The sequence below is a fragment of the Sminthopsis crassicaudata genome, chromosome 1 (assembly GCF_048593235.1).
Source record: "Sminthopsis crassicaudata isolate SCR6 chromosome 1, ASM4859323v1, whole genome shotgun sequence".
Classification (NCBI taxonomy): Eukaryota; Metazoa; Chordata; class Mammalia; order Dasyuromorphia; family Dasyuridae; genus Sminthopsis; species Sminthopsis crassicaudata.
Genome location: NC_133617.1, coordinates 97,468,435 through 97,486,153, shown reverse-complemented (window position 1 = coordinate 97,486,153; position 17,719 = coordinate 97,468,435). Strand labels below are relative to the sequence as shown.

The window sequence follows — 17,719 nt, the reverse complement described above, 5'->3', positions numbered from 1 at the left end:
ATAGTTTTCTACCATCCTTTTCTGTAATGTTTCCCAGATGATTTCATATTCTAAGCTATTGCTGTCTTTGGCTGGTATGTCTTTCAGCTTTGCAAGAAGATTACTGTTTTTGGATGAGAGAGTTTCAAAACTCATTTGCCCTAGACATTGTATTGGTTATATCTACTAGCCTTCTACAGGAAATGGTGAAACACCAGGTCAAGCCTTTTTTTTTTAAAGCACTTTCGGTTTTTTTCAGCTTTAATATTTGTTTTTTTTGTTTGTTTTGTTATGTTTTGTTTTTTTTTTCTGAGGTTGGGATTAAGTAACTTACCCAGTTACAGCTAGGAAGTGTTAAGTGTCTGAGACCAGATTTGAACTCGGGTCCTCCTGAATTCAGGGCTGATGCTCTATCCACTGTGCCACCTAGCTGCCCCTAATATTTGGTTTTTAATAGATAAAGTTGGAGCTGTTGTTTTTACTTCTAATGTTATCTTGTCATTTTTGTCTTTTCTTCTAGTTTTTTATTGACCTTTAATTTTATATTAGATATTCAGTCAATCTAGCAGTGGTCAATCTGGCAATCCATTCTGGCAATTGAATCTTCAAACTAATTTGTCATGGAATTTCCTAATACATTTCCTATTACATTTTCCCTCCTTTCTCAAATGTCCCACTTTTTCCTCCTTAAATTAAGTGCTTATAGTTTTTGTTTATCACTTTCATTTCAAATCATTCCTCTTTCCCTCACCTAGAGAAATGTTTCTCATAACAGATAACAAAGAAAAAGGAAAAAAATAAGTAGTTCAGGGAAACTAACCAATATAGCATTCTAATCTAACATTGGATGTCAAGTCCCTTGAGTCTTTGAAAAAGGAGGGAGGTGCCTTTCCTGTTCCTATTTCTTCTTTGGAATGAAGCTTATTTTAATTGTATAACACTCAATTTCAGGTTTTTTTTTTTAATCATATTTTTTTCTTTTTTTTGTATTTTTTTTTTTAAATCTTCATATATATTGTTTTCTTGGTTCTGTTTTCTTTGCTTCTTGTGATCATATATTTTATTACTTTGTTGTGTCAAAATTTGTTTAGCTATTTTCAGTGAATGAGCATTTATTTTCTTTCTAGTTCAGAACAAAAAGTGCTGCTATTTATATGTATGGGATATTTCTGCCTTTAAAAAAATCTCCTTGGTATATGTGCGCAGCAGTGGGATTTCTTGGTCAAAGGGCACAGATATTTTCATCACTTTCCTAGTATTATTCTCAATGATTTTCCAGAATGATGCCATTAATAGCTCTTTCACTGGTATATTAGGGTGCTTGTTTCCCCACAATTTCAGCAATATTAATTGTTATTTTGTCATTTTTACCAATTTGTTGGATGTGAAGTGAACTTTGAGAGGATTTCTGATTTTAATTTTTTCTATTTTTAGTGATTTGGAGCAATCCTTTCTATATAATTACTAAGAGTTTTCAGTTCTTCATTTGAGAACTAGTAGCTCATATATTTTGGCCATTTATCCTTTAACAATCGATTGTCATTCTAAAAGTTTAGCTTGTAGAACACTGTTTAAATGTATAGTATATTTTTAAAAAGAAAAGCATTTACTAATTAAAAATCAAATATAACAGCAATCATGGTATAGTATATTCCACTGGATTCACTCTAATTTTGAAAAAGTATATGGGATAGAGGGGTAGAATACTATAGGAATGCATTTTTCTTTGGAATAGAAACATAAGGGTTATTTTCTTTTTTTCCTTTTCATGAATTGAAGTAGGATTATGGGAGAGAGTCATAGCATTTTCTATAGTTGCAATATTCTTAGAGGTCATCTAAAGCATTTTCCCCTTTTATATATATATACATGAGAAAACTGAAGCTCAGAGTGGTTAAATGATTTGTCCAAGGTCATATGAGTAGAAAGTATCAAAATAGGATTGAGTTACAGATTATCTATGTACAAACCCATTGTACTTTCTTTAATGAGTTTCCTTCTATACAATGGAAATAAAATCTAGCATTTAAGTGCTATAGTACTTCTACAATTTTTCATGAAATTTATAATTCTTTGATATAGGTTTCCTGGTATATTTCAGATTATATTCTTGTTGAAGTCTTAAAGTAATCTGAGAGTTTAAAGTAATTTAGGACTTGATATTTTTCTAGTTTATTGATATATTATTGGTATAATACAGTCAATTTAAAAGGGATTTAAAAGAAAGACCTGCAAAATCCTTGACTTTTGGTAGTATGTTAAATATATATTTCAACAAATATTTTATAATTTTTCTTTAAAATTGCTTTAATTCATAAAATGCTTGCTTTTTCTTGAATAATTTTAAATATTTTACATATTTACATATTTCTTTTTTGGAGGATTGGATAGCTTTAGTCAAAGCAGCAGCTGCTGCAGCCGCCAAGAACAAAACAGGGAGTAAGCCTCGAACCAGTGCAAATAGCAATAAAGATAAAGAAGAAAGAAAATGGTTTAAAATATCTTCAAAGAAGGAAGAAACCTCAACCTCTGCAGCTATACAAGAAATTGAGAAAAAGGAAGAACTACCAACATCTAGTGAAACATTTGGTACAAAAGAATTCTTATGTTTACTCTTTGTTTGGGGGTAAATTCAAATTGTGTACAATGAGGTATTGCATTGTCATTTTTTTTCCTAGTTACTATGGTTATCATCTTATTTGCCCTATAGTGAGATTCTATTTGCTGTTTTCCCTAATTAGGAGATTTCTCTTTCCTTTTTACTATGTTAATATGTCCTTAGTAACTTGTGGATCAGGGGTGTCAAACTCGAATATAAACAGGGCCACTAAATTGTATCTTAAGAATCCCTCTAACTGTATGTTGACCTAGAAAGCCACTTATCAACATTATCTTATGTTCCATTGTATTTTTATTGCCTTTTTACCTTATTTTCTATTTCCCAGTTACATTTTAATCAGGAATATATGTTGGGGGGCCACACTGAGGACTGCAACTTGACAGCTCTGTTGTAGATTATAATGGTCTTGCTGAATATATAGCAATTTCTGTGGAAGGGGGTTATAAAAATAATTACATGGATAGCCATTTGATAAGGAAAGGCAGTTTCCCCCTGATTTTCCTAGGTAAAGAATCATTTATTATAAATATATAGTGTATTGATTATTTTTTCTGTTATTTTGAAGCTTATAAGTTTTATGGTTTTTGTGCCAATTTTTTTAGTTGCAAATTTTGAATAGTGAATTCAGATAACCAAGATGATCTAAAATTAGGATTCTCTCTTTTCCTGCTTTTAGAATATGAGGAATGAATATTGGATTCAGGCATGTGCCATGTTCTGATCAGTCTGGACAGAATTGGGTATATTATCAGAAAGTCCTGGTGCCTTTTGTTTTTATATCTTCTCAAGAAATAAAGAATTTGCCTACAAATATTCTTTCTGTATTTTTATTAAGGAGATGAGATATTTATGTGATTTTGAAAATGTTAAATTTACAGATAAACTCACATATGTGTATTTTATTAATAGTAGGTCTCCACGTAGAGACTGTTCCAAAGATGGTCTTTCCACAACCAGAGAGCACGTTATCGCACAAGAGGAAAAGCAATCAAGGCAACTCTTTTCAGGCAAAGAGAGCTCGTCTTAACAAGATTACTGGTAAACTGTGATGACTTTTTTTTTTCTTTTTTGACTGGGTTTGGGAGTAGAGGGATGATTTTTCTTGTATCTGTCATCTTATTTTTTAGCAATAATACATATAACATTTTTTTCTCTGAACATTTTATGTGATTGATAAAAACCAATTTTACTGTGGTTCCAGCCCCTGTCACTCTCTGCCATATTTTTCCTTTTGTAAAATGGGAAAACTAGCCATCTACCTCACAGGGATATTGTGAGGGTCATAGAGGTTAAATTTTATAAAATGTGATATTCTTCAATCAACTTAAAAATAAGAATAATTTCCAATGTAAGAAATGTACTACTTTTCTTATAGATCTACATGGTCTAATTTATTGTGAAAGGTTTTTTTGTTTGTTTGTTTTTTTTCTTGAGAGATGTGAATTTTTAAATGAAATTATTCTTTTCTATGCTATTACATGTTACTGGAAAGATAAAATTTTGCTTTCAAATATTTTGTCAGCTTTTTAGATAATAGATCTCTATTAATTTTTTTCTTAAACTAAATGATATGCAATCATTCATCTCTGGTGTAGAATTTTATTTCAATTCTACTTCCAATTAATTAATGGAATAACAACATTATGGTTTTGAAGAGGGTCTAAATCTGCTTTAGAATTAAAAAAAAATAACAAAGTAATTTCACTGAATATAAACATTTGTGTTTTTCATAATTGGAGGCCACTAATCTTATTTTAAGGACTTGAAAGATTTTTGGTTTCTAAAATTGAAATTTACTTATTTTTTTTGTTTTTAAATAAAACATTTCATTTCACTTAATACAACTCTAGACTTGCCCTTGGAAGGTAATTACTGTTGTCTGTGGTCATATTCTTCATAAGGTTTTACTAATCAACATTTCTTATTAATGTCTTAATGTATCATTATAAACAGTCTTATGTAAAGTTGTGAAATATCTCTGTGACGCTCTTTAGTCTTTTAACAATTGATAAAATATTTGTAACTAATTGCCCATAATGATGTTCTTTTGCTAGACAAAGTAAATTTTTGGGGAATTACTTTAATAATTATTAGTAAGAGTAAGCTCCTTGAGATCAGAAATTGTTCAATTTTTTTTTTTTTTATCCAGTACTCAGCATATTGCCTACCACTATGAAGTAGATGCTTAATAAATGCTTATTAATTGCTATATGCTAAATATCACATGATTCAAACTACAATGCTAAAGAATTAAATAGTGTGCTAAAGAATATTTAATCTCTAGAGAAGCAAACAATGCTTATACAGTGCTTTAAGCTTTACTGACAGCTTTACAATTTTTATCTCCTATGCTCATTTTATGGATGTGGAAACTGAGGCAAAGAGTGATTTTTTTTTTTTTTTTCCAAGTGTCTTGTCAAGGTCACACATATTAAGTGAGGAAGAATTTGAACTCAGATTTTCCTGACTCTAGATTCAGTACTTTATCTGCTGAGCCACCAGGAGTAATTAAAGTGAAAAATACAATGTATTAGTACACTTCAGTATAACATTTATTTAGTGATTTTTCAATTGATTCACAAAAATGGAAACATTGAAAACTTTTAATTTTATCCTTTTTTTTTATTGTCTCTTGTACCCCTCATTTCTACCCTACCCCAGCCTTTCTTTTTATTTTTTTATTTTTTTTTTCAAATTTTATTTAGTTTTTAATTTTAAGCCAATGTTTATTGTACTACATCAAGTTCACATTGCTTCTTCTTTTTTTTTTTGATGCTTAACAAACTTATTTATTTATTTATTTTCAAAATGATGGAATTATTTATTTATAATTTTTTTTTGACAGTCTATATGCATGAATAATTTTTTAAAACATTATCCCTTGTATTCATTTTTCCAAATTATCCCCTCCCTCCCTCTACTCCCACCCCTTGATGACAGGCAATCTGATATATTTTACATATGTTACAGTTTAACCTAGATACAATATATGTGTGTAAATACCATTTTCTTGTTGCACATTAAGTATTAGATTCCGAAGGTATAAGTAACCTGGGTAGATAGACAGTAGTCCAGCCTTTCTTTTTAAATAAAGATGTGTTTAGTACTCAGGGAAGAAATTTTTCTTTTTCTTTTCTTGAAGATAACTGCATGCTTTCCTTTTACTTCTTAAGAATGGAAACATTATTTGCTTTGGAGAGAGCCACATCCTTACTGTTAGGTTTTATGGTAGCACTTTTAGATCCTATTCTTTGTTAGAATTTGTAACATTGTATTATATCCTATGGCAAGGGTGGAACAGAATTGTTCCAACTCACGTGATTTAAAGAGAAATCTTTGCTGCTAGAACATGAATTGGAGTTTCCTAACAACATGGCTTTTTTATCCAGATTGCTTGGTTTTGATATCGATCAGTACACCTTTTAGTACTTTACTGGGAAATTCATGTGACTCTGAAGAAGATGGAGAAATAGACTATATAATAATGATAATGATAACTAAACTCATAAGGAAATATAAATTGTAACTGACCTTGATAGTATAGAAGTGGGATAAAATAGAGGTCTTTTTCATTGTGCTTCCCAAGGGGACACATTGATGATTGCTTAGTAACAGCCTTTGTTTATTGTGGGAAATAATTGAAGCCACTGTGGTGCAACTTCTTCAGTATCACTTGGGAACCCTCAGTGCATCAGTAACCCTTAGTTGCAGCAGCAACAGCAGAAGAGCATGAGACATAAAAACTTTCAGAATAATATGAGCATTTGACAGGTCCTATTCTCAGAAGATTAATATCTTTTAACAGTTATTCTCATGTAGATGAATATATTTATATCCTCATGTTATAACATATTGATAAAAGAAACACATACTTAAAGTTGGTGGAACTTGTTTCAACTACTAAATTGCCTATATTCCTATAAATTTTATTTGTAGTTAATGCGAAACAATAAGAAATACAACTAACATGCAGTAATGTTTTTGTCTTTGAATGTGGTATATTTGAACTCTACCTTATACACTGTTACATTAGGAATCTGGCTATGTTCATGGCTGCAGGTCTTTGTTGTACATCACTTCTCCTGCCTCCTACCTCCATTATCTAAATTTCTTTGAAACCAGAAGCAGCCAAGTAGATCAATCTTAAAATAATATTAATTCACACTCCTTCCTACATTTTCACCATGATTTCTACACATTTTTTCTTTTTTTCTGTCTCTGTTTTTATAGCAGATTTTTTTTTTTTTTTAAATTTTTGGTAAAATAGATAGTCTGCTGAAGCCTGTGCAACCCTTTTCAGAATGTTTTTAAATGAATAAAATAAAATAGCTGAATCACAAAAGAAACCACTTATATTGAAAAACATGTATCAAAGTATTTTAAAAAATAAATTCATGTACTTGAGGGTAAGAACCTGCATTATAAAGATTAAAACATGAGTAGGATTTTAAAATGTTCTATTTTTTAATTCAGCTAAAAAGCAGCATGTATATGTAACTAGATTTTCTTTTACACTTTTTTGAAACAGTTCACTTCTATTTGATATAGATCACAACTTGTTATATAGTATTTGATATATATATATATATATATATATATATATATATATATATATATATATATATATATGTACACATATATAATGTTTGCAAATTTGTGGAGTCAATTTAAAGATAATAGACTGCAATTCATTCTCTGAAGCCACGTAAATCATAAATTGCATTTTTGTAGATAAGTAAATGAATAGTCAAGGAAACAAAAAAGGCATAGGAGCACTTAACATGTACATCCTATTTCCAAGACTTCATTTAGTAATAGGATTAGATAATACTTAAAAAGCAATACCCAAGGTTTGGAATTGCCAGTAGTTTTTTGTTAGCTCATAACAGTATTTCTCCTGCTCAAGTGGGATTTACTTCACAAATTGAATTAACCTAAATCATAGATTTAGAACTGGAAAAGACCTTAGAGGTCATTTTGTGCAGTTCGACATTTTGCAGAAGAGGTAACTGAGTCCCAGATAAGTTAATAGGTTACCTACCCTATTTGACACATGTAACAAGCAGCAGAACTATGTCTTGAACCCAAGTGCTAGATTCCAAAACCACTTAACATTATGTTGAAAAATTCTCCCCTGTCCTAAGAAGTTGAAAAGGTTCAGTGTTGTAATAGGGATTAAGTGCGTTAAAATACTAAGATAAAAAATGATCAAGCAGTTAATAGATAGTCCCTAGAAATGTTTTAATTTGAAAAATTTGAAAATGGGTGGAGCAGGATTTTGATATATAACAATACTTTTTTGTATATGCCTATGTATACACACTTATATCTTTGTACATACACATATATGCATGTCTCTTTTTTCCTTTGTAGGATTATTGATTTAGAGTTGGAAAAGGAGTTTAGAGACCACTGAATCCAAGCTCCTCATTTTATAAATAAGCAAACAAGTATAAAGTATACAAATTTATCAACAAAAACCAAAGTACTTGTATACTCAGGGACAGTATATATGCATTTTTATGAAGAAATTTATGTATCTACATGCCTACATACATACATATATACATACACACACAAATTTAGCTGACAGATAAGTTTCAGAAAATGACTAATGTTAGCCTCTAGCTTAGAATAATTACCTCCATATTCTGTCTTCTTGTTGGAGGAGCAAACATTGGCCATGTTGTAATTTATATTTCAAAATTAATTTATTTCTTCCTAGTTGATAATAACTTGTTCTTCAAGAAGTTTTTGGAACAAATAGAGAAATATTAGGTGAGATAAAAATTAGATAACTATAGATAGACATTGGACTGTTTTTTCAATGTAAAAGTAAATGTGTTCTTCAAGTAACCATTTGTTTTCTGATTCTTCTTTGTCTTCAGTTTACATGAATTTTATTTGGGATTATGTAGTGTTCATGTACTCTTTAAAAGATCCTTTCTTGTTGAGGTCTCTGACTACTGTTGACTTGAGATATCAAAACATGATGTGTTTAATTTTTAAGTAACTTTTAAATAAATTGTCTGATTTTTCTTTGATGTGGTATTGCTTTTTTCCCCACAGGTCTTTAAAATGAAATCCTTTTAAATGACTGTTTGCAATATATGATTGTTTTATTTGACATTTTATAGCAGAAATTATCTAAATTTTCATTGAAAAGTCTCGTAGTACCTTAGGGAATTTTCATTTTGGAGTTTTTTGGGATTTACCCATGTGTTTTTAATATTGTCTTTATTTTTGCTGTTTTTTGCATTAGTCTCTTTTCCTTGAATATCTCTTAAAGACTGCCAAAGCCAAATTTATTTGCTATTCTAGGCATACCAGATAGACCTTTAATCATTCAGATTGGATGTTTAAAAAGTAAAAAACAAAAACAAAGAACGTGTTAATATTTAAACTAGAGACCTTTGATTTTTTTCCCTAAGTCTTAGATTGTATGTATCACTGTGATTCTATGAATTTCAAATAATTGCCCCTTTAAAACTAAATCTATAAAATAAATAAGGTGACTTTTCCCCACAAGCAAGGAATTTGAAATTTCCTATTCATTGTATTTTTAATTTTCAATGATCATTGAGTTTCAGTATTATCGGTAGAGAAAAATTAAATCAATAATCAAAAGTTATTAGTGACTTTCCATGTTGTATTTTTCTAATGCAACTTGCCAGCAAATATCCAACAACTGTATTAATACATGACATTCGGATTGGATTAAAAATGAAAATTGTTTAATTCCCAGTGTTTGGTTTTCAAACTAATTCTAGAAATATAAGAAAGTTAAGTAGATTATTCTGTAGAATTGTTTTAGTATCAAATGGAAAAGGGCATTGTATCAGATAACATTTTCATCATGGATCCATTTTGGCACCCATCGTGGGGCTTGAACCCATGACCCTGAGATTAAGAATCTCATGCTCTACCGACTGAGCTAGCCGGGCTTAAGGGCTACAAAGGGGGGTTGCTCTCACCTGGAGCGCAGCACATGTTTGTGGGGCACCTGGTGCTAAATCATTCGTAGACGACCTGCTTTTGGGTCGGGGTTTCATATGTAGCAGAACAGCTCCCTTGTTGCAATCTATTGAAAGTCAGCCCTTGAGTCTGGCTAGCTCAGTTGGTAGAGCATGAGACTCTTAATCCCAGGGTCGTGGGTTCGAGCCCCATGTTGGGCGCCAAAATGTGAAGATCCTGGCTAGCTCCTCTGAAGGGCTCAGAATAAGTCCTTGCCTCCACATTGGGCACCAGAATGTAAAGTTCTGCAGTCTCTTAATTATAATCCTTCTCTGGGAGGAGATCTCTTTTCTGTAAAATCTTTTCCTCTGTGAGCAGGTTTCTTGGAAAGCTTCTCGAGCCTCCAGCCAGACTCTCTCCTTCCAGACCACCGTCCCAACTCTGTCCCAGACTAGCCTCCCCTCCTGCCCTCCTCTTTTATCCTAGCAGAAACTGGGCTAGTGAGAACTCAACGGGGCCTGTGGGAAATACTTCATCCAATGAACTTGCTCCTCTTAAAGGTGCAAACTCTTTTAAACATGTAAACTCTCCCCCAGAAATCCAAAGGTGCAAACTCCTTTCAAAGGCCTGAACCAAAGGTGTGAATTCTGAGCTAGAGAATTGCCCAGACAACCTGAGTAATATATTACCTTGTAATCCTAATAGATCCATTGCTATATGAGAGTTCTTTTTTGTTGAATTTTATAAAATTGTTGTTGCTGATTGGTTATTCAGCTAGTTAATAATGCTACTAAAACAAACTAAATTTTGATATTGTTTGATTCTAGTGGGAGCTGATGCTTGAAATAATATGCATTTATATAACAAAGTTACTGGGAATAAAAAGAACATTTATTTAAATTCTAAACATTGCTTAATCTCAATTCACATGTCATTATAGATATGGTTTGTCATTTGATTTGGAAATAAGAATTATAGTCCTTAGGCACCATTTTTTAATTAATAAGGCCTGAAGACTCTTGGAAAGGGAATGGAGAAGAAGAACGCAGTGTGATGTTAGGGTTAAATCACTGGACTTGGAGTCAGGAAACCTGAAACTTAAAATTTGTGTGACCCTAGACAAAGTTTTTCAACCATTCTGTACCCAGTTTACTTATGTGTAAAATTAGGGTATTGGATTCAGATATATGTGGGAAGTTAGAATTATCATTATTAGGAGATGCCTTCCAAAGGAAGCCAGTAAATCATCTGTGTCTAGGTAAGCAAGTTAGTTAATGAATCAAGGCCAATTTTACTTATTTATTTATTTATTTTTAAATTTTTTTTTTTTTCAAGGCCAATTTTAACTAAACAAAAAAGGTGCTTTTTCTATATGGGTGTTTCAGGGAATTTTTTTTTTCCTTACCATTAACTTGATAATAGAGTTGTAAGTGACATCCACAATCCCTTCATGGTTCTATGACTCAGCCTTTGATTGTATCTAGTTCTGTCATTTCTCCAGGTTATTTTGTTTATTAATAGCTTTTAGTTACAAATTAAAAATCTGAAGAAAAAACTGTTAATTGTAACTGGATATTGGTTATTGGTTATTAGAAAGTTTTCTTATAGAACATTTTTTTTCCAGAAGGTTTTATCAAGAAGAAGGAAAAAAAGGGAAAGAAAATAGTGCCAATAGTATGTAACCCTTCAAGATCTCCCTTTTTCATTTTTCCTGACCAATTGTCAAAAGTGCCTATGTTGATTAGAATTAAGTTCTTTCTTAAAAGTTGTCAGAATCTGTTCCTTCATACCTGGTACAAAGTATAGAGAAAGGAAGAAGACAGTTTCTACACTGTAAAGTGAATTGGGTGAAACTAACACTTTTCTAACAATTTCTGTACAATTTTTCTTCAGGTTTGTTGGCATCCAAAGCTGTTGGAGTGGATGGTGCTGAAAAGAAAGAAGACTGCTGCAGCGAAACGGCTCCAATGCTGGAGCAGGTATGAAATGGTAGCCTTTGATTTTTTGCCAGGTTCCCACTGGAGTGAGGCATGGAGATAATAGTGTCCACGTAATTGAAATTGCCCTTTCATTCAGAAACAGGAATAGGAAACATTGTTTGAAGACATTTCTTTCTCTGCCTTACCCAAGGTATAAACTATATAAGTAATTTCAATATTCGTTAGACTGACATTAAAAATCACTGTCTCCAAAGAATTGAAAGCCCAGGAGTCAGGCATCCCAGGGTACAATGTTTTATCTGGAACCATACCTCTCACTGGTTTAGAAAAGGACCCTTCCGCAAATACTTTTAATTTGTGAATTAAACAGGGTTGTGGACAACTAATAAAACTTCTTTTGTAAGAAGTTTCTTTTCTATTGTAAGAATTGATGTTAGACTGTGTATGTTTTATGAACTGTTCAATGAGCCATACAATTTTGCTAGGATGTATATATATTTTAGTAAATACAAAACCAGTTAAGATAGTATTAAGGGTCTTGACTTAACGCTGCCCAACTGAGAATTTTTAAATTAAGGTTACTAGATTTTGCCTTGATTCCCTTCAAACTCCCGCAATTCCTGTACATAATGAACTGTGCATGCTTTTACATAAATCTTAAGGGCTTAATTTCCTAGGCACAGTAAGATTACCAGGACACAGTAATAGCCATAATTCTGAATTTCCTTGGTTCTGCTGTTTTAAAATCTGAGCCTTAATGTAATTTTAATATAGCTTATTTGTATTCATTTAATTTTCTTTATTAGTAGAGTAATAAGGAATATTTTGAAAGGAGTAGCAAGTTCCCTTAATAGGTACACACTTTAAATGATAACCCAATGTTAATTTATATCCTATTGGGTTTTTCAGGGTTTTTAAACATAATTTAATGAGGTTACATTGTTTTGGTGCCTCCGTTGATACTGTATTGAATCAGTGGTCTTTCAAACTGATCGTTATTTTATCTCTCACTAATTTTCTACAACAACGGTTAATTCTTTGCCGTTATGATGTCAATATATCAACCAAATTTTGTGTGATATTTTTACTGTGTTATATTTAACATCCCAGATTTTAAATTACTGTGTATTTTTTAATCACTGTTTATACTATTCTCAGTATGCAATAAATCAGGGACATGGTTAGTAAAACATTTCTGGAGGATTCATTACAATGTCAATCTTTTATTATGCAGAACCCCCTTGAAGTGAATGTGATTGTACAGATTAGGTAATCTGTTTATAAACATTGTTTATGTTTAAGATTTAGTGCTGGAAACAATGCACATTCCATAGACTAGCTACATAAAGTAGCTTTTAGATTAACTCGGCTGTTTACATTTTTATTGTTTACAAAGTAATCTGGGAGGCCTTGCAAGTTTTGTAATAAGGATGCTCACTTAATTTAACAAAAATTTTAGTTAGATTAGCTTCTTTTAAAAGCATCTACAAAAAAGTGGTCAGGCCATTTCCCCCCTTTTCCTTATCCATGTTGATTTAAATGGGAAAATGTTTCATAGCTAAATTAATAACTTTTATCCCAAGTGCTACCCCTAGTGGAAATTAAAATAGCCGAGTTATAAAACCCTTAAATATGAATTTTTATCAGATTAGCTGATAGGCTTAAGGTAAATAGGCATTATCAGCTGCCTCTCTTGTACAAGTGGCTAAAGTGTAATGAAGAGTTCTTCAAATTATGTGAATTGAGAAACAGTAGAGATTCATAGGCCAACAGCTGAAAAAACTGTTTTAATGAATTATATTTTATTTATATTAATTTTTTTTTACAATCCATTGTCTTGAACCCTAAATCTCAGATTATCAGTTACGATATTATAGTTTATTTAACTGTACTAGGGATATGTCATGTTATATTTACTTTTGAACAAAATTTGCATTAGATGAATAACAATTCAGTAAGGTTTTATAATGTTAATTTGTCCTTGTTAGAGCTTAAGCACCTTATCAAAATATTAATTTAAGTTTTTAAATCTTGTTTTAAATAACTTTGTAACTTGAGAGTACTGGATGCTGTAGTAATGTCTTTCACATATGTGAAGATGAACAATAAAATTGTTTATTTACAAGCTATGGCTCTAATTAATTTTCTGACAATATCTTCTATAATCAGCATAGGGATTCTCTCTAATTTATGGACTATTTATTTAAATGACTAGCTTGCACTTATAATTCACATCTATAATGAGTGATTCAATAATAAAACTGGTGACAACTGAGTGGGATACTTTGCAACAGACCTTTAATGTATTATATCCAGCATGCCATTAGAACACTCAAAGATGCCCCTCTAAATACATAGAATACTTGCTTGCATATACTTACACTGAAACTTGGAGCTCTTGTGTTTCACTAGAAAAGGAAAATTATTCTATCCTCAAATCGTGATCTTCCAAAGTTCCGAGGTCTGCAGACCTGATGATCATCCCTCACAACTAGTCATGGGAGTGAGAGACCGATTGGGAAGAAGCTGTGGTTCATAATCCTAATAGTTGTTACAGAAGCCTGTGCTGGTAAAAAAAAAATAAATAAATAAATAAAAAGTGCATAGCACTATGATTATAAATCACAATAGGACTATAGACACATTAGACTTCTAAAAATAGTAATTGTATTCCAATACTTTAGAGTCTACCCAGATCCATTAGGGTCCATCCTATTTCCAACTTGGATGCAGAGTATCCAGCATGGAGGACATTTTGCCTACAAAAATAATTAAATACTGTTTCTGAAAAATCAGAAAATATAAAATTGTTTTTATCTACTACAAACATACAATAGGATGAAGGGGGAGACAGTATTCTACAAAATGTGATGTATTTTATTTTCAGATACGAAATTTCAAACTTATATTTTATATCCTTTTTTGTGTGTTTGGATTTTTTTTTTTTGTCTTTTTTTTTTTTTTTTTTTTTTAGTTAGTCCATTAACTCTACATTGCTGGTAGCTCTGATTTCATGATGCCTTTTGCTTGTGAAACTGGCTTCCAACACTAAAGTGGATTAAAGATAGTGTGCTCAGTCTATTAATTTGGTCATCATTTTCTGTGTTGAGATCTTTCCTTAAAGGGAACCTGTCAGACACTTATAAATCCCAAAATTCAGTCTAGATTAAATGTTTTTTAAAATGATACGTCCTCTAATTAAAAATTGAAATTCACTATTCTTGCTGTGAAACAGAATAAATAAATCTTACTATATACTTATATGCACATGGGCATTAATAGTTGTGTTTACACAAATGAATAGAAATTATTTTATTAATGTTAAAGAAAAAATCTTATCAAATTATAAGGTAACACTATTTAAAAAATTTTAGGGCATTATAAATAATAGTAATTTTATAGGAAAAAAATTGTAGAACCAGAATTGACAGTGTCCCTTTAAAGATGGCCTTTTCAACGTTTAAAAAAAAAAAATGTGGGGTTCTTTTTGGTTTTTCATTTGTACTAGAGAGATGTTATGTGTTGCTTAACAATGTTTTTTTGTTTTGTTTTGTTTTGTTTTGTTTTTTTTGATACTAAAGTTGCTTAACAATCAAAGTAGAAAACAAGAACAACAGTGAAGAAACCGAAATAAAAATATCAATTTTTTATTATTTATTCAGGAGATTTCACCTAAACCTCAAAGTCAGAAAAAAAATGAAGCTGACATTAGCAGTTCTGCCAACACTCAGAAACCTGCACTGTTATCCTCAACTTTGTCTTCAGGGAAGGCTCGCAGCAAGAAATGCAAACATGAATCTGGAGATTCTTCTGGGTGTATAAAACCCCCTAAATCGCCACTTTCCCCAGAGTTAATACAAGTCGAGGATTTGACGATTGTATCTCAGCTTCCTTCTTCAGTGATTAATAAAACTAGTGAGCACAGATTTTTTAAAAATTAGTTACTTATCCTATAAGCAACATAATTTTGATTGTAGTTTTTAATATTGCTTTTTATGAGGTTGCTCTTAAAAATTCAGTCTTAATGGGAATGAGAGAAATTTAAATTTATTTTAGATGTGAAACTGCTTATGTTTCTGACATTTATGGTACAGAGACTATTATGGTGATTGAGAAATCATGTCATTCAGTGACATAAGTTTCATCCTAATTTGAATCTCCACAGCTAATATTGTAAACACTCTGAAATGCCTAATTTATTTAAATGAGACAGACAGAAACAGACTCATCAGTGAAGTTTATAGTTACTTTTTTTTTTTTTTTAATTTTAATATTTTACTCAGAAATTCTGCCTTGGATATATTGATGTACAACAGCCTCTCCCCCCAAAACACACACACACACACACACACACACACACACACACACACACACACTCACACTCACATTCACACACATACACACACACCACACACCCCCCTCGTTTGGCTCTACTATGCCCTCCAAAATAAAAAAAATAAAGTACCAAAAAACTATGCTATTTTTTCCATATGTGTGAACTTCCACTTACCTCACTGGTAGGAAACGGAAGAAGCCTCCTGGATAAAAGTGGAAAAAAATTCTTAGGGGCTATTGCTAATCCTTTGATGAGTTAGAGCAGTATTTTTTTAAAAAGGATTCCTGATAACAGTGGTGTCAAATTCAAACAGAAATGGATCCCTGCGGACTACAGAAAACCACAGATCAACATGTTATAATTTTATTTATTTTGTTAAATCTTTCTCAATTATATTTTAATATAGTTGAGGCTGTACTCTGGAGTTTTGTAGGCTGCATGTGGTTTGACACCTCTGCCCTATAGCATAGTTCCTAGTTAAGAGCAGTTGTGCCCCTAATGGGTTTCTTTTCTTTTCATACAAATTATAAAATCCATGTATATATTTTAGGTAAAAAGATCTATGATACTAATTGAGCAACACTATGAAAAAGATTTTTGCTTTTTACTCACAGACCAATCAGCAATTATTATTGCTAAATTAAAATGACATGTCTCTTTGAAATATGTCTACATATCTCATAATTGTAAAATTTAGGCATTAAGAGGTCTACTGTGTTAAACAGATGTTTGTCTTTTCTTCAATTTAAAGTTGCTGAATAATTTTTTAAAAGGAAAAGGGGTATTTGAAAATTTAATATTTGTGATTTTTTTTTTTTAAGGCATAATTGGACCTTTTTTTTGGGAGGGGGTGGATGGGTAGAAAGAGAGGGGGGTGAGAGTGGGCCAAGAATTCAACTATGTTCTACATACTCTTCATTTTGTGACATTTCTCATAAAAACAATACCATCAGTATCTACTACAATGTCACATAACATTGGTAAGTATTTTTCTTTTGAGGATTATTCATATCATGGACTACATAATCTATATTATAGCTACTTAATATTATAGCAGTTTGATTTTATTTCTACATTTTGATTTATAAACTAATTACCATGAAGAACTATGCCTTGTACAATGCTTTGAATATAGTAGGTGTTTATTATAATAATAGATGGTGTTTGTTGAATTTGCATTTGTGATGGGGCATTGTTAGCATGTGAGAGCATGCCCTTTAAGTAGTAATAGCTCCTGTATTTTTAGCTTTTATATCTCCCCTTTAATTTATGCTATTAATATTATATTTTTTGAGCCTGTCTTCTGAACAGACATATATGCTCAAAAATGCCTTTCTGATTCAGATTAAAGACATTAATGTTCATAAAAATGTATTACACTTTAGTGTGAAGTTGCATGAATTACCAGGTCACATTTACAAAACATGTGTAAATGTAAGATGGTATATTTTTGTATGTTTTGTATCTTGAGTAGATGATTAATCAGTTGTTCTTTTTAAATAAAATTAGGCCCAAAATGTTCAATCCATGTAAAAAAAAGTCGAAGGTTAGTTCTCTAAAACTAACTCACATTAGCTTTACTTTGGTAACTAAAGTAAAGCACAAAGTATTTTGATATATTTTATAGTTACATTTGACTTTTTTTCCTAACCAGAAATTGTCATTCCTTTTGTCATAAGCATAATTTAAAAAATTCTTCTAATACAAAGGCACAGTATTTCCATAAGTGAAGAATTGTAGCTATTCACTCAACTAAAAGCTAATCGTTAACTACATCAATCTTTTTTAATGTAGGAGTAAAGAAGATTTTTTCCTTTTATCCTCAAATTAGTGTATTCATATTACTCCAAATAGACAACCCCAAATATTTTAAACTCTTGATGACAGTGC

At 31.2% G+C, this 17,719-nt stretch overlaps 1 protein-coding gene across 28 annotated transcripts in view; it reads left to right on the top strand.

The window, feature by feature from the left end:
• The window catches only part of PHF20L1 (PHD finger protein 20 like 1), a 111,027-nt gene that overhangs the window by 40,072 nt on the left and 53,236 nt on the right, over positions 1 to 17,719 (top strand). For 19 of the 28 annotated variants that reach the window (XM_074265295.1, XM_074265166.1, XM_074265144.1 and 16 more), the window contains 4 exons: positions 2,361 to 2,568; positions 3,509 to 3,637; positions 11,447 to 11,532; positions 15,156 to 15,408. In XM_074265295.1, coding sequence (XP_074121396.1) covers positions 2,361 to 2,568; positions 3,509 to 3,637; positions 11,447 to 11,532; positions 15,156 to 15,408 — 676 coding nt within the window. The remainder of the gene's footprint in view (positions 1 to 2,360; positions 2,569 to 3,508; positions 3,638 to 11,446; positions 11,533 to 15,155; positions 15,409 to 17,719) is intronic. The other 9 variants (XM_074265175.1, XM_074265169.1, XM_074265232.1 and 6 more) reach the window with 1 other exon arrangement.